The 16,629-nt window shown below is 60.7% G+C and overlaps 3 protein-coding genes across 9 annotated transcripts in view; 2 read left to right on the top strand and 1 right to left on the bottom strand.

Moving 5' to 3' along the window:
- Positions 1 to 4,073, bottom strand: part of AGAP3 (ArfGAP with GTPase domain, ankyrin repeat and PH domain 3) — a gene marked incomplete at both ends in the record, with an annotated part of 54,651 nt that extends 50,578 nt beyond the window's left edge. For all 5 annotated transcript variants that reach the window (XM_080701074.1, XM_080701075.1, XM_080701076.1 and 2 more), the window contains one exon: positions 3,749 to 4,073. In XM_080701074.1, the coding sequence (XP_080557200.1) occupies positions 3,749 to 4,073 (325 nt within the window). The remainder of the gene's footprint in view (positions 1 to 3,748) is intronic.
- A 6,344-nt stretch (positions 4,074 to 10,417) lies between these two features.
- On the top strand, positions 10,418 to 11,514 carry TMUB1 (transmembrane and ubiquitin like domain containing 1). Its single transcript, XM_080701752.1, has 2 exons — positions 10,418 to 10,821; positions 11,070 to 11,514. The coding sequence occupies exons 1-2, from the start codon at positions 10,433 to 10,435 to the stop codon at positions 11,419 to 11,421; spliced, it is 741 nt and encodes a 246-aa protein (XP_080557878.1). The 5' UTR covers positions 10,418 to 10,432; the 3' UTR covers positions 11,422 to 11,514.
- A 1,356-nt stretch (positions 11,515 to 12,870) lies between these two features.
- FASTK (Fas activated serine/threonine kinase) lies at positions 12,871 to 16,584 on the top strand (the record flags this gene model as incomplete). 3 transcript variants are annotated; one of them, XM_080701658.1, is made up of 10 exons in its annotated part: positions 12,871 to 12,952; positions 13,659 to 14,081; positions 14,430 to 14,528; positions 14,740 to 14,879; positions 15,292 to 15,505; positions 15,593 to 15,752; positions 15,916 to 16,007; positions 16,078 to 16,213; positions 16,290 to 16,404; positions 16,477 to 16,584. In XM_080701658.1, 10 exons carry the CDS (start codon positions 12,871 to 12,873, stop codon positions 16,582 to 16,584), a joined length of 1,569 nt encoding a protein of 522 aa, XP_080557784.1. The 3 variants fall into 3 exon arrangements, with proteins under 3 accessions (XP_080557784.1, XP_080557783.1, XP_080557785.1); XM_080701657.1 differs by having other exon boundaries at positions 14,430 to 14,609; XM_080701659.1 differs by lacking the exon at positions 13,659 to 14,081 and having other exon boundaries at positions 14,430 to 14,609.
- Between the last annotated feature and the right edge of the window lie 45 nt (positions 16,585 to 16,629).

Raw genomic sequence — 16,629 nt, 5'->3', positions numbered from 1 at the left:
CACGTACCCTAGCCCTACTTTTTAATTTTTTATTCTTTATTTTGAAACAGGGTCTCACTGAGTTGCAGAGGGCCTCACTAAGTAGCTGAGGCTGTCCGCGAACCGCGATCCTCCTGTCTCAGCCTCCTGAATGCTGGGATCACAAGTGTGCGCCACCACACCCGGCTTCTGCCCAGTCTATAAATGGACCCAACATCCCGATCCTTTGGCCTTCACAGGGCTATCTGGGGACAATCACAGGACAGACAGGAGATGCAGGCTGACCGAAGGTCCCAGGAGGGACGGGGGCCTGGGAGGGCGTGGGCGCTGAGGTGGAAGCCCTCCAGTAAGCTCCCTCTACACCCCAACATGCCCGCCCCAGCTGGTGTCCCATCTAGCCCAGGTTGAGGGGAACAGGAAGCAGCCCACACTGCCTCACTCAGGGCCCTAGGAGACGGCCACGCCCACCACTGGCCAGGCTGGGGACTGCCGAGTGGGTGAGGGCCAGGACAGCTGGAAGGCTCAAAGGAACTTCGCTCTCGAAAAAACACAAACTCCAGGGAAAACAAAGGGGGAAGCTGCGCGAGTCGCTCGAGCGAGCCGGATCCGCAGGCACAATAGCAGCCAGATGGCTCCCACGCGGATGGTCGGTTGGCGTCCAGGCCCTGAGCCCGCGGCGGAAGCGAGCTGAGCTGGGCCGCAGCCCACCCTGCATGCCCTGCCCTGGGGAGCAGTCCCCAGGCGCACACCTGCCTGGGCCAGCAGGCCTTTCCAGGCTATCTGCCCAGAGCCTGAGGGCGGGGGACTTTTTCCAACAGCGTCTGGCTCCTGACAGGCTTGGCCCAGAGTCCCTCATCTTGACAGCAGGCCTGGTTCCCTACATCTCTTTCTAGGACACAGCCAGGAGACGCTTGCAAGTCAGGGGACGTCCTTTCCCTGGGACTGAGTGCAGAGGGGGAGCCAGGCAGCAGACTCTCCCTGGCTTTTCAGCTTGGTGTCTTCCTACCCGTGAGGCGGAGCGGCTCGCAGGTCCTGCGCACTGCGCCTTCCAGCCCCCACGCTGGCTCATTTCCTGGACCAAAGGATGCGCAGGTTTTCCCTTGCCTTGGACTTTGGTGGGAAAGGAACTTCGCAAAATAGCCTAGCTCCTCTCAAATCCTGTCCTGAAAGAGAGGAAAGCCAAACGGTCTCCTGTTTCCTCCTGCCCTGGACAAAGGATTAGGGCTAAGAGAAGCAGAGAAAGGACCGGAGGTGAGATGTCCACAGAGCTTCCACCTTCAGAGACCAGACAAATTCTCCACCAAAGCATTAGCTGAAGGGAGAAGAGGCTTTCTAGGACTGAGATGTTGCACCCCTCTTTTGGGGGGTACTAGGGACTGAGCACAGGGGCATTCTACCTCTGAGCTACAATCTCAGCCCTTCTAAAAATTTTTTGTTTAGAGACAGGTTCTCACTAGGTTGCCGAGAGGCTCTCTCCTTTGCTGAGGCTGACCTCGAACCTGAGATGCTCCAGCCGCAGCTTCCTAAACACAGGATTACAGGTCTGTGCCCGCCACAGCTGGCAGGTCCTTTTTACAGAGGCTCACCCCTAGGAAGCATAGGCTCCTGTGGCTCTGCTGTTTAGGTAACCACCCAGGGCTGCTCTAAAGGAGAGGGGCAGCCCGAGGGGGCTCAGTTCAGGCAGCTGCAGGCACAGCCGTGCACTGGAAGCCTCGCCCGCCCTCCTCCAAGGCCGGTGGGGACGCTTCTGCAGGACAGAAGCAATATGGCTTGGCAGATGGAGAGTCCTACCGCAGGAAGCATACACGGCCCAAACGGGAGAAGGAGTCTGGGTTTTTCTGAAGCCTGTCTACAGCAGAAAGCTGAGGTAACAGAAGTGAGAAAGCCACAGGGGGTGGGGCAGAGTGAAGAAGGGGAGAAGGAGGAAGGCTTGGGAAGGGGATGGGGAGCGGAGAGGACGGATGGGGGGAGCGGCTGGCCCAGTCTGGTGACAGTGAGACACCGGTCCCAAGATTTCGTGATGGTGAGATCCGAAGCTCCCAGCTACGCAGATGGAATGGTGGGGTATTTCCAAACCACAGTGGGGAAGCTGGTCAAGGGGGGGGGGGGGCTTTAGGGATGGAAATTCTGCCTGTCACAATGAATTTCAGAGGGGAAAAATAAAATCCAAGTACACTGTCCCAGGATTGTGACCTTCACAGCCCAGAAGATGCCCAATGGGACACGGCCGGGGCTGGGGAGGGCGCACGGCCTCATTTGCTCTGGGGGACTTTCCCCCATCTCCACAGCTGTCTACCAAGCCTCTGCAACCTCCCCAAGGGGTCAAGGAGGACATCTTAGAGTTGACCAGGAACTTCACACTAGCCAGGCATGGTGGTGCACAGCCACAATCCCAGTACTTGGGCGGATCAGAGGTTCGAGGACAGCCTCAGCAAGTAGTGAGACTCTCACTACTTGCTAGCAACCTAGCAAGACCTGTCTCAAATTAAAAATAAAATAGGGCTGGGAGTGTAGCTCAGAGATAGAATGCTCCTGGGCCCGATCCCCAGTACTGCCAAAAAAACAAACAAACAAAAAAAAACAGAACTTCATACTTCTTCCAAAAGACAGCAAGGCTTGGGAAACGCGCCTGCCCCTTTAAGATCTGGGAGGAAAACTGGTCATCTCTTCTCTTTGGGGCCCTGGGCTCTACAAGCGCCATCTCCCAGTCCCCAGCCACAGCAGTGATTCAGGCCATTTCCTCAGATCCATGATAATGAGTTTTTTCTGTCACCTAATTAGTTCACAGTGAACTCAGCCTGGAGAGGAAGGAGAGGAGAGCAGGCTGGGAAAAGGACAGAAGGAAGTCCTACAGGCATGTAGGGACAAAAAGAGAGGATGCCCGCTCAAGTGGGGCCCTCTCCTCCAAGGGCCCCATACTCCTCTCCCGCTAAGGAGGCCCCTACAGGCAGAAGGGGGGTGCAGGCGCAGGAGCCGCGGCCTCGCTCGCTCAAGGGGAGGACGATGGACATGTGGCCCTGACTGCGGCCCACGCGGTGGAAGGCCTCTGCCCACGACTCGGAGTCACCCGCAGCCGGACGGGCTCTCTCTGCATATCACCAAGGCCGAGCGCACGGCCTGCGGGTGGGCGTCCCCTTTCAAACACAGTCGGAGGAAGCAGCAGATGGCCCCGAGCGCGCCCATCTGCCCAAGCGCGCGGGAAGGTCACCACGCCGCGGGGTGCCTGCGGGCGCGGCCGGCCCCGCCGCCCCGGGGGCCACGGGCGCCCGCTGAGCGCCATCCCACTGCCCGCGCCCCGGCGGCCCCAGCCCGGCGCAGGGCACCGCGGTGGCCGGGTCCGGCCGGCGCCAGGAGCCGCGTCCCCGGGTCGCCGGCCTCGGCCGCCAGCGGGCGCCCAGCGGGGGCCGCGGGGCCGCCACCGCCTCCCACGCGGGCGCCGCGCCCGGCCCTGCCCGCCTGCCCGGGCGGGGGGCGTGCGCCCGGGAAGGCCGCCGTCCGTAACGGAAGGCTCGGGCCGCCCCGGCCGGGCCCGGGCCCCGGAGTCCGTGCGGCTCCGAGCGGCCCCGCCGGGCGCCGCCACCGCGCGGGCGCACGACGAGCGGCGGGCCGGCCCGAGCGCACGGCCCCCGGCCACACGGCCAGGCCGCCCCGGCCACACGGCCCCGGGCCCGGACCCCGGCCACACGGCCCCGGCCACACGGCCCCGGGCCCGGACCCCGGCCACACGGCCCCGGGCCCGCCCGCAGCCCGCCGCCGCCCGGCCGCTCACCCTCGATGGAGATGACGTGCTCCCGGATCTGGTTCTGCAGCGCCAGGTCCTCGATGCGCTCGATCAGGTCGTAGATGGCGTAGATGTTGGGATGCACGGACTCGAAGCGCTGGATCTCGGCGCGGATGGCCGCCGAGTTGGAGAGCGCGAACTGCGGCGGGGGCCCGCCGGCCAGCGGCTGCGCCGGGCCGCCGCCCCCGGGCCCCGGGCCCGCGCCGCCGAACTGCCCGCCGCCCCCCGCGCCGCCGCCGCCGCCGCCGCCGCCCGCAGCCGCCAGGCCCTGCTGCTGCTGCGGGCTCTGCCCCCCGCCCGCCTGGAAGTTCATGGCTCCGGGCCGGGGCGGGCCCGGCCGGGGCGCGGGGCGCGGGGCGGCGGCGGCGGCGGGAGGGCCGGGACTGCCGAGCGGGCGGCGGGGCTAGCGCATGGGGCCGGGCCGGCCGGAGGCGCCGCCGCGCTCGCTGGGGCCGCGCCGCGATCCCGCCGCCGCGGAGCCGCTCGGGCAGCGACAACAACGGGGCCGGGAGCGCGCGGGCCCTCCCCCCGCGTCACGCGCACGCACGCCGCCCCGCCCGCCGCCCCGCCCGCCGCCCCGCGCCCCGCCCGCGCGCGCCCCGCGCCCCGCCCGCCGCAGCCCCCCGCCCGCCCCGCGCCCCGCCCGCCGCCCCGCGCCCCGCCCGCCGCCGCGCGCCCCGCCCGCCGCAGCCCCCCGCCCGCCCCGCCCCGCCCGCCGCAGCCCCCCGCCCGCCCCCTGGACACGATCTCTCGGGCGGTATCTCCACGCTCCTGTGGCTGGCTCTCCTAAGAGACCCTACCGGCCATGGTGGTACAGGCCTGTGGTCTCAGTACTTCGGAGGCTAAGACAAGAGGGTTGAGGTTCGAGGCCTGCCTCAGCCACTTACAGAGATCCCCGTTCCAAAATAAAAAATACTAAGCCGGGCGTGGGGGTACACGCTTGTAATCCCAGCATTCAGGCAGGAGGCTAGGACCGGAGGATCGTGGTTCACGGACACCCTCAGCTGCTTAGTGAGGCCCTCCTCAATTTAGCAAGACCCTGTTTCAAAAATAAAGAATAAAAATATAGGGCTAAGGGTGCAGCTCAGGTAGAATGCCCCTGGGTTCCATCTTCAGTACCGCAAAATAAATAAATAAATAAATAAACAAACAAACAAATAAAAGGGCTGGAAAAAATAAAAGGGCTGGGGTACAGCTCAGTGGTAGAAAGTCCCTGGGTTCAACCTCCAGCGCTCACACACACACACACACATACACACACACACACACACACACACGCACAAGCCCCTCCCTCCCAGACTGAAAGCATTCACTAAATGCTACCAGACTACCTTGATACAGAAGAAGATGAAGGCCCAATCAATTATACCTTCAGCCCTCCATCCCACGCAGGAGACTCACTAAGGCCCACATGGCTCTTAGGATGTTCCTAGCTCTCCTACCCTTGTGCCTTGACCATCCTGCCCGTGGGCTCCAGGGGCCAGGGAGCTCCCTGCAATGTCCAGGATCCCCTGCATTCTCGGGGCCAAAGCTGTCTGCAGTTCTGCTAGCCCCCACTCCCAACAAACACACCCCCTCCCTAAGGCCCGTGGGGGATGAGGGGGGAGTGGTCCCAGGCAGGCAATATGCTGGGGCTAAATCCAGCCCTCTTCTGAGCGTAGTGGACACACATGGTCCTTTTTGCACACAGTCTGTGTCCCCAGCCAAGCAGGACCTCTTCCCAGCGTACAGTGGCCTGCCCCTCAGCGCTCCATGTAGCTGCCCTGGCACCAACCAGGCTCCATTCCTGCTTCTCTTACCTTTCAGGGACCCAAGTGCAAGCTACACTCCGGGCTTCCTGAGCTCCTGAGGGATGTGGGTTACTTTCTGTACTACCTTAAGGATGCACTGCACCTCCTCTGTACTTCATTTGCAAAAAATAGTAGCTGAGCCGGGCCGTAGTGGCACAAACTTGTAATTCTAGCGTTTGGGAGGCTGTGCAAGGGGATCGCAGTTCGAGGACAGTCTCAGTTACTACTTAATGAGGCCCTTTACAACTCAGACTCTGTTTCAAAATAAAGAATAAAAATTAAGCCAGGCATGGTGGCGCACACTTGTAATCCCTGTGCTTGGGAGGCGGAGACAGGAGGATTACGCAGGTTCAAAACCAGCCACACTGGCTTAAGAGACCCTGTTTCCAAAAATAAAATAGGTCTGGGAGTGTAGCCTGAAGGTAGAAGGGCTTCCAGGAACCCCATTACCACACACAAAAAAAGAATAAAAATTAGGTCTGGGGGTATAGCTCAGAGGTAGAATGCCCCTGGGTTCCATCCCCAGTAGCAAATATATATTGAGCAGAAAACCTAGCTCTGCCGCTTTGGGGTTCTAAAAGCAACATATCATCTCTTTTAGACTCTTCATTGGGATTGACATCACGAGGCAGGTATACTTCCCCCAGGAAAATGCCAAGGGGAAGGAGCTTCTTTAATGTGTTAGCTCAAGCCGGGCGTGGTGGGCACGCTTGTAATCCCAGCATTAGGGAGGCTGAGACAGGAGGATCGCAGTTCGCAGACAGCCTCAGCTACTTAGTGAGGCCCTCCGCAACTCAGTGAGACCCTGTTTCAAAATAAAAAATAAAAATAGGGCTGGGGGTGTAGCTCGGAGGTAGAATGCCCCTGGGTTCCATCCTCAGTACCGCAAAATAAATAAATAAATAACGTGTTACCCCAGCCAACCATCAGCACACTCCTGTTTCAACACACACAGGTGGGCTGTCTACATGCCTGTCTCCACCATTAGTATACGAGCCACGTGAGGGTGGGGAGACCATTTGATAAAACATTGTATTCCCAATATCTTGTACACTACCTGGCAGGGTCTCACTAGGTTTCCGAGAATCTTGCTAAGTTTCTGAGGCTGTCCTCAAGCTGCAATCCTCCTGTTTCAGCCTCTGGAGTACTGGGATCACAGGCATGTTCCACCATACCCTTTTTTTTTTTTTTTTTTTTTTTTTTAAGTACTGGGGATGGAACCCAGGACCCAGAGTCATTCTACCTCTGAGCTACACCCCCAGCCCTATTTTTTATTCTTTATTTGGAAACAAGGTCTCAGTTGCAGAGGGCCTCACTAAGTAGTAACTAGGGCTGTCCCCAAACTGTGATCCTTTTCTTGTTTTTTTTTTTTTTTTTTCTATTTCCAAGCTGCACCACCCCCAGCCCTATTATTATTTATTCTGAAACAGGGTCTTACTAAGTTGCAAAAGGCCTGAGTAGCTAAGGTAGTCCACGAACCTTGATCCTCCTATCTCAGCCTCCCTGAATGCTGGGATTACAAGCATGCACCACCACACCAGCTTTTATTTATTTACTTATTTATTGACAGGGTCTTGCTAAATTGCTGGGGCTGGCCTCAAATCTTCCATCCTTCTTTCTTAGCCTCCCAAGTACTGGGATTACAGGTGTACGCTAGAGAGCTCAGCTTCAGGGAAGATTATTTTGAATCGAGAGTGACTGGCCAAAAAGCCAGCCGCTTCTAATCCCAGCATTTGGGAGGCTGAGACTGGAGGATCGCGGTTCACGGACAGCCTCAGCTACTTAGTGAGGCGCTGTTTCAAAATAAAGAATAAAAAATTGGGCAGGGGGTGTAGCTCGGAGGTCAAATGCCCCTGGGTTCCATCACCAGTACCGTCAAAAAAAAAAGAGTGACTGGCCCACAGCCAGGAGTGGTGCCACATGCCTGTAAACTCAGTACTTGGGAGGCTGAGACAGGAGACTCTAACCAACCAAGAGAGACTCTGGTTTTTGTTTTGTTTTAAGAAGCTGGGCATGGTGGTACATGCTTATAATTCCAGTATTTGGGAGGCTGAGATAGGAGAATTACAGACTTGAGAACAGCCTCAGCAAATAGCAAGTCTCTCACCAACCCAGAGGGACCCTGTTCCACTATTAAGGATAAAATCAGCTGTGGTGGTGCACAATAGTAATCCCAGTCCTTGGGAGGCTGAAACAGAAGGATCTCAGTTTTGCAGCCAGCCTCAGCTACTTAGTGAGACCTTGTTTCAAAGTAAAGAATAAAAAATAGGACTGGGGGGATAGCTCAGAGGTAGAATGCTTCTGGGTTCAATCACCAGTAACACACACACACACACACACACACACACACACGCATAATAAAACTGGATGTGGTGGCCCACACTAGTAATCCCAGTTCTTCAGAGGCTGAAACAGAAGGATCTCAAGCTTGCAGCCAGCCTCAGCTACTTAGTGAGGCCTTCCACAACTTAGACTCTATTTCAAAGTAAAAAAAAAAAAAAAAAAAAAAAATAGGACTGGGGCCAGGCATGGTGGCACATGTAATCTCAGTACTTGGGAGGCTGAGACAGGAGGATTGCACAGGTTCTAAATCAGCCTCAGCTACTTAGTGAGGCTCTCAGCAACTTAATGAGACTCTGTTTCCAAATAAAATACATAACAGATCTGTGATGGCACATGCTTGTAATCCCAGGACTTGGGAGGCCAAGACAGGAAAATCACAGACTCTTGGCCAGACTTAACTAATTAGTGAGGCCTTCCACAACTTAGTGAGACCCAGTTTCAAGATTAAAAAAAAAAAAAAAAATAGACTGGGAGTGTAGCTCAGAGGTAGAATGCCCCTGGGCCCTACCCCTAGTACTAAAAAAAAAAAAAAAAAAAAAAAAAGGACTGGGGTGGGGGGGTTAGATCAGAAGTAGAATGCCCCTGGGTTCAATCCCCAGTACTGAAGAAAAAAATAGGGCTAGGGGTATATCTCCAAGGTAGAATGCTCCTGAGTTCAATCCCCAGTACTAAATAAATAAATAAATGAGTAAAATTTAAAAATAGGGCTTGGGTCCAGCATGCTTGTAATCCCAGCATTCAGGAGGCCGAGATGGGAGGATCATTGTTCGAGGACAGCCTCACTACTTAGTGAGGCTCTCTGCAATTCAGTGAGACCGTTTCAAAAGAAAGAATAAAAAAATAGGGCTGGGGGGTGTAGCTTGGAGGTAGAATGGCCCTGGGTTCCATCCTCAGTAACACACACACACACACACACACACACACACACACACACACACACACGGCTGGGGTGTAGATTGGAGGTAGAATGGCCCGGGGAACAATTCCTAGTACCCCCCCACACACACACACACATAAATACTCAAGAGTAGCCTTTAAAGGCCAGAATGTGAGGTTTCTGTGGGTTCTTGCGTCCAGAGGAAGAAGGGAAAATCCAGAAATTAGCTGAAATTAGCTGTCACGAGGCCGGCTAAGTCTCAGCATCTTCTGCACAGAATCACCGAACTAGCCAATTTCCCAGATCGGGTTGGGTGGAGGCGTGCGCTAATCCCGTGTACACCTACAGTGTGGCACATACCTAGCATAGTTTCCACACGTACTTAATAAAACGTAAGCATTTCTTCTTTTCAAGAGACTTAGATGTTTTAGGAATGAAGAAACTTGTGTTCAAAGAGCTTTAATAATCCGCCCGAGATCGCGCGGCTGATGAGCCCGGGACAAGGGCCCAGGGCGGGCGCCAGGTCCGAGGGCGCGGCTGCCTCCGGGGTCCTGCTGGGCGCGGCGGCGGCCCGGGGGACCGGTGTCCACAGCTGGCTGGGCGCGCTGGCTGGGGGTCACCCGGGGCCCGCGCCGCCTGCGTCCCCTCTGACGTGGGGGAGCCGAGGGGCCCGTCGCGCCGTCGGTGCCGGGAGGCGGCCGCCGGCCCGGGCGAGGACGGCCGAGGACGGCGGGCGGGGCCGCGCGCGGACTACAAGTCCCACAATGCCCCGGGCGCGGCGGAGGCCGGGGCCCAGGTGTCCGCGGCCCGCGCCGCCCGCCCGGAAGTGCCCGCGGGGCGAGATGGAGCTGGCGCAGCCGGGCGGTGAGTCCCGCGCCGTGGCCGCGCCCACCCGCCGCCCCAGGCCGCGGCCGGCCCCGCTCGCCCCGCCCCGGCACCGCCGGGCGCTCGGGCTCGGGAGGCGGGAAGGTGGGAGGGCCGATGGGGCGGCGGGTGGGGAGCGCGCCCGGGGCTGGGGCGGGGCTGGGCGCCGCGGCCGCGGGGTCCCGGGAGGCCGAGTGGGCCGCCGCGGGCGGGGCCGGGGTGGGCCTGGAGGGGCCGGCGGGGTGGGCGGCGCGCGCCGAGCTCCAGATCGCCCCAGGGCGGAGTGGACGGTCGACGACGCGGGGGAAGATTTGGGACGCCGTCCCGTGCCGCGGGTGGGGTTTGGATCCGTAGTAAGGCAGGACGCGTCGGGAGGGCCATGAAGACCCGTTTTCTGCCCCGTGGAGAACTTAGCAACAGAGCATTAAGTGAGCTTTGGGGCGAAATAGGTGGACTAGATAAACTTTGGCATGAAGTGGACCAAAGAATAGGTAAGCGTGCGGTGAAGTTCAGTGGGGGTTAGATTCAGGGGAGGGGTTGCTTAGAAGGTCGAGACCCTTACGTGGAGTTGGGGTTCCAGGCCTAGAACCCAGGTTACAAACTTAGGACTTGGGATTAGTGATGGACAGGAGGCAGATTTAGGGCGACTGGGGACAGAGGGTCTGTACCTGGGGTGAGCCAGGGGCCGAGGAGTTAGGGTGGGGGATTGTGGTGGGCGGGTGGGGCCTGGGAGTCCTGAGTGCCCCTCACCGGCTCTCTGTGCCTCTCCAGCTCGGTAGCGCCGGCCAGGCGGGTGCCATGGCCTTGATTGAAGGCGTGGGAGATGAGGTGACCGTCCTTTTCGCGGTGCTTGCCTGCCTTCTGGTGCTGGCCCTCGCCTGGGTCTCCACACACACGGCGGAGGGCGCTGACCCCCTACCCCAGCCATCAGGGACCCCGACACCAGCACAGCCCGCCGAAGCCATGGCGGCCACGGACAGCGTCAGAGGGGAGGCCCCAGGGGCCGAGGCGCCCAGCCTGAGACACAGAGGCCCTGCCGCGTCACCAGAGCCTGGCACCGGAGTCACAGCCACACCGCCACCGCCGGACTCCCCACAGGAACCCCTAGTGCTGCGGCTGAAATTCCTTAATGACTCGGAGCAGGTGGCCAGGGCCTGGCCTCACGACACCATTGGCTCCTTAAAAAGGTAAGCAGGACAGAGAATGGGGGGGGGGGGTGCAGAAGGACCAGCAGGCATGAGGTTCCTCTCATCCTCAGCGTGAGGGAACCCAGGTGCCCCGGGAGGCACTGCGCCCCATACCCAGCGGCGGACTGCCCCCCGAGGCCATGGCCTGGGTATCTCTGGAGGGCAGGGCGAGGGGGGGAGCTTTGCTCTGGACAAGGGACTAGGATTGCCTGAGGCCTGCTCTCTCACCCAGGTCCCTCTCTCCTCAGGACCCAGTTTCCGGGCCGGGAACAGCAGGTGAGACTCATCTACCAAGGCCAGCTGCTAGGAGACGACACCCAGACACTGGGCAGCCTTCACCTCCCTCCCAACTGCGTGCTCCACTGCCACGTGTCCACGAGGGTCGGGCCCCCACGTCCCCCCTGCCCACCGGGGTCAGAGCCAGGCCCCTCCGGGCTGGAAATCGGCAGCCTGTTGCTGCCCCTGCTGCTGCTGCTGCTGCTCCTGCTCTGGTACTGCCAGATCCAGTACCGGCCCTTCTTTCCCCTGACCGCAACGCTGGGTCTGGCCGGCTTCACCCTGCTCCTCAGCCTCCTGGCCTTTGCCATGTACCGCCCCTAGTGCCTCCCCGGGCTCTGGGTGGCGCTGCCGGCCCCTCTGGACCTTGCTCCCCACAGCGCGGCGGCAGCTGCTGTCTGCCCAGGCCCGCGTCTCCGGCCTGCCTCTTCCCACTGCCCTGGAGCCCAGCCCTGCGCCGCAGAGGACTCCGGGGGCTGGTGGGGACCCACCCCTGTGAGCTCCACAGCGCGGGGCCACTGCCGGGGACTGCTGGCCCTCAGCCCTCACTGACAGTCGGCTCCGCAGGGTCAGGCACCTGCTGTCACTGCCTTGGACCTGGGCAGAGCCGGGCCACCTCCCTGGGCCCGTCTTAAGTGTTCTGCTTGAAGATCCAGCCACCCTTAGTCCCAGAGAGCTCCCCACTGCTGATGTGGGGACCCACAGACTGTGGGGGGCTGGCAAGGGGCGCTGGGAGGGGCAGAGGCCTTCTCTGGAACACGTGCAGATTAAAATAACTGTGAAGTTTTCACTCTTAGTGTGTGTCTGCATGGGGCTGGGGGTCAAGGAGCCCCTGCCCCTGGGAAAAAAGGAGTAGCGGGGATAGTGATCATGCTTGCCATCCCAGTACTTGGGAGGCTAAGACTGGAGGATCACAAGTTCAAAGCCAGCCTCAGCAAATTTGGTCAGACCCTTAGCAGCTTACAGAGACTTTGTTTCAAAATAAAAAATAAAAGCCAGGTGTGGTGGCACACACTTGTAATCCAGCTTTTGGGAGCCTGAGACAGGAAGATCCAGGTTCGTGACCAACCTCAGTTACTTAGCGAGGCCCTTTGGAACTCAGTGAGACCTTGCTTCAAAATAATTAAAAAAAAAAAAAAGTAGGACGGGGGTATAGTTAGGAGGTAGAATGCCCCTGGGTTCCATCCTCAGTACTGCTAAATAAATAGAGCCAGGTATGGTGATGCACACATCACATTTGAGAGGCTTAAGAGAATCGTAGGTTTGTCGTTAGCCTCAACAGTTTAGAGCCTTTGCAACTTAGACCCTGTATCAAAATAAACAAGCCAGGTGTGGTGGCCAAGGCTTGTAATCCTAGTACTTGGGAGGCTGAGACAGGAGGCTCACAGGTTCACTGCCAGCCTCAGCTACTTATGCCCTCTGCAACTTAATGAGACCCTGTTTCAAAATTTAAAAATTAGGGCTAGGGGTGTAGCCCCAAAGTAAAAGGGCCCTGGGTTCAACCTCTAGTACCAAAAAGAGGAGTGGAGGGCCCGCCTCAATCAACCCCCTGGGGGACCACGGGCTTCAGGCTTCTACGAGGCCCCGCCCCTCGCCCAATGGCCCCGCCTCCGCGCCGCGCGCACTTCCGGGACGCGAGGGGCGGGCCCGCGGCGCCCGGCTCGCAGTGCCTGCCGGGAGCCACGTCTCAGCTGGCCGAGCGCGGCGCTGGGATTGGCGTGCGGGCAGTGAGCCCGGGGCTGCTGGGAAGATGGCGGACCCGGTGTCCCGCCGATGAGGAGGCCGCGGGGGGAGCCCGGCTCCCGGGCCCCGAGACCGACTGAGGGAGCAGCCTGCGCGGGGCCCGGGGAGTCATGTAGGGTGGCGCCTGCGGGGCGGGCCGGGAGGGCGGCGGGAGCTGGCGTCAGCGGCGGCCGGCCGGGCGGGAGCGGGGCCCGACATCGCCGACCTTCGCAGAGCTGCGCGGCCGGCCCGTGCGCCTGCGAGTCGGGCGCCGAGTTCTCTTTTCCCGGGTGGGGAGACTTAGGCCGAGAGGCGAAGCCGCTCGCCCAAGGTCACGCAGCTGGTAAGTGGGAGCGCCCAGCATGGCACCAGCCTGCCCGCTGCGGAGCCCGCGTCCGCCCTCCTGCCGCCGCCGCCGCCTGCGCGAGGGGAGGTGGCCGGCCGGGAGGGCGCATCGCCGGCCCCGGGCTGCGAGCTGGGCGCGACCACCCACCTGTGGATGACCTCGGGCATAGCGGAACCTCTTCGTCCCGCTGGCCCTGGGTCTCCCCACCTGTGAAATGAGGTAATGCCAGCCCCGCGCCGCCTCGGCGTACGCGATGTCGGAGGAGAGAGTGCATGTGGAGTTGCTTTGTGTAAGCGCAGCGCAGAGCGCGCTGACGATTAGCTCTGCTGTTTCAGGGAGTGGAAAAGGAGAGGGGCAGGGTGGGGAAGAGAACAGAGCAGCCTCTAGGGTTGCTCTAGACCGGGGCCCTTGGATGGGGAGTGAGGTAAGGAGCAGACAGCAGGCCTTTGCCCCCGTGGAGGAAACCTCACCCCCTTTTCTGGGCCACCCTCAGGGTCTCCGCCACCCAGCTCCATGCTTCGAGTCCTGCTCTCTGCCCAGGCCTCCCCTGCTCGGCTGTCTGGCCTGCTGCTGCTCCCGCCAGTACAGCCCTGCTGTTGGGGGCCCAGCAAGTTGGGGGACCGGCCTCTTGGAGGAGGCCCCCATGCGGGTCCTGTGCAAGGCCTGCAGCGGCTTCTGGAACAGGCGAGGAGTCCTGGGGAACTGCTGCGCTGGCTGGGCCAGAACCCCACCAAGGTGCGCGCCCACCACTACCCCGTGACACTTCGTCGCCTGGGCCAGCTCTTGAGGTCTCAGCCGAGGCCCCCTCCTGTGGAGCAGGCCACACTGCAGGACTTGAGTCAACTCATCATCCGAAACTGCCCCTCCTTTGACATTCACACCATCCATGTGTGTCTGCACCTTGCAGTCTTACTTGGTGAGGAGGGTGCTGGGGGACGGGTGTTCAGAGAAAGAGAGAGGGAACCGCTTTGCTCAGGGGTGGCACATTCCCAGGCACGCTCGCCACTGCCTCTCCCATGTCCGCAGCAGGCATCCTGAGTCAAACAGCACCCATTCCAGCCTCAACGCCGTGTTTCAGGAAGCTGCCCCACGTGCTACCTTCATATAAACTTTCCTCGCAGACTGTTCTAACACATGTCCACATTTCTCCAGTGTTTCCACTTCGGGCCCAGCACACCTTGCTGCTCAGGAAATGGAGAGACAGGGACTCACGCCATGATTAGAAGACCACAGCTCTCACCCCGCTTGCCTTTGCCCCTCTCAGGCTTTCCATCAGATGGGCCCCTGGTGCGCACTCTGGAGCAGGAGCGAAGGGTTCGGCTCCCTCCAAAGCCCCCTCCCCCTCTGCAGCCTGCCCTCCGTGGCGGGCAAAGGCTGGAAGCTGCTCTCAGCTGCCCCCGTTTCCTGCGGTATCCTCGGCAGCATCTGATCAGCAGCCTGGCAGGTGCTGGAGGGTTAAAGGCAAATGGAGGGCAGGGGTTGAGGAGATGGGGCCAAGCCGTCTGGGCTGACGTGCAACCTAGTCCAGTGGAAGTCTGGCCTGAGGGCCCAGGGTGATGGGCTGTTCTTCACAGAGGCGGGGCCAGAGGAACTGACTCCTCATGTGATGGTGCTATTGGCCCAGCACCTGGCCCGGCACCGGTTGCGAGAGCCCCAGCTTCTGGAAGCCATTGCCCGCTTCCTGGTGGTCCAGGAAGCCCAGCTCAACAGCAAGGTGGGCTTGCCCCCAGAGCTCCCAGGTAGGGCATCCTCAGCAGCCGGTCAAGCCCAGCCTTCTGTCTGGCGTGATGGCCTCTTCCTCCTGCAGAGACACACCAGCTAGGCCACTCTGCCCTATGCCTGGGGCGTCCACAAATCTAACACCCTTGCTGTGGCTTGTGTGGCTCCCATAACCAGCACGGAGTCCAGAGCTCTGTTGTCCAAAGCACCGTTAGCACCTGCCCCGCTCTTCACGCTGGCCCCCACAGCCACGTTCCTGCTTGTCTAGTACGGAGCCCTTGGGCTCCAGACACTGCTTCAGTCGTTGAGTCGGCGAGTATGCCACGGTAGAGGGCTGCTTTTTCCTGACAGCCTGAGGATGCTGGAGCCGCGCCTCCTGCGGGGTGACACACTGTGCTCCTCGACAGGTAGTACAGAAGCTGGTCCTGCCCTTTGGGCGGCTGAACTACCTGCCCCTGGAGCAGCAGTTTTTGCCCTGCCTTGAGCGGATCCTGGCTCGGGAGGCAGGCGTGGCGCCCCTGGCCACCGTCAACATCTTGATGTCGCTGTGCCAGCTGCAGCGCCTGCCCTTCAGAGCCCTGCACTTCATCTTCTCCCCTGGCTTCATCAAGCACGTCAGTGGTATGCAGAAGGACGGCTGGGGGCTGAGGGCAGGGCAGCTCCCAGGGACTGGTGGCCCAATGTGCCCTAGTCCCCACCTCGCCACAGGCACCCCTCATGCTCTGATCGTGCGACGCTACCTCTCCCTGCTTGACACGGCCGTGGAGCTGGAGCTCCCAGGATACCGGGGGCCCCGCCTTCCCCGAAGGCAGCAAGTGCCCATCTTTCCACAGCCACTCATCACCGACCGTGCCCGCTGCAAGTACAGGTGGGCGGGCACCCTGGGGCAGGGGAGGGCGAGGAGACAGTGCGACACCGGGGCCACCATGGACGCCCTGAGCCGCTGTGTGCCTCGTGACAGAGGCAGCATTTGCCAGGGGTGAGGGTGCTCTGCAGGCTGGGGTGACACCCTGGGGCCTGTCCTTCCTCAGTCACAAGGACATAGTGGCCGAGGGGCTCCGCCAGCTGCTGGGGGAGGAGAAATACCGCCAGGACCTGACTGTGCCTCCGGGCTACTGCACAGGTGAGCTGTGGGTGGGCAGCTGCCCAGCGGTGGAGCTGAGCAGAGCTGAGGCCCTAACCCTTCCCTGCAGACTTCCTGCTGTGTGCCAGCAGCTCGGGCGCCGTGCTTCCCGTGAGGACCCAAGACCCCTTCCTACCTTACCCACCACGGTCCTGCCCACAGGGCCACGGTGCCTCTAACCCCACGACACAAGACCCTTCCCAGAGGTAAGGGAGTGGGGGTGGGGGGTGGTTCCTGGCTCCTGGTCAGCAGCACCCCTGACCTATGCCCACTCCCCTCCAGGGTGGTGCTGATGCTGCGTGAACGCTGGCACTTCTGCCGCGATGGCAGAGTGCTGCTGGGCTCCCGGGCACTGAGGGAGCGCCACCTGGGCCTGATGGGCTACCAGCTCCTGCCGGTGAGAGGCCCGCCCTGCCCCACCCGCACCCTCTTGCCCGCCTGCCAGTAACCCACTGTCCTCTCCCCGCAGCTGCCCTTCGAGGAACTGGAGTCCCAGAGAGGCCTGCCCCAGCTCAAGAGCTATCTGAGGCAGAAGCTCCAGACCTTGGGCCTGCACTGGGGGCCTGAAGGGGGGTGAGGGGGGCTCTGGGGCTCAGGGTGGCCCCCCTATGGGGGGGTGGAC

The sequence above is a fragment of the Muscardinus avellanarius genome, assembly GCF_963383645.1.
Source record: "Muscardinus avellanarius genome assembly, chromosome: 9".
NCBI lineage: Eukaryota > Metazoa > Chordata > Mammalia > Rodentia > Gliridae > Muscardinus > Muscardinus avellanarius.
Note: the sequence above shows the minus strand (reverse complement) of the source record. Positions and strands in the feature narration are given on the sequence as shown.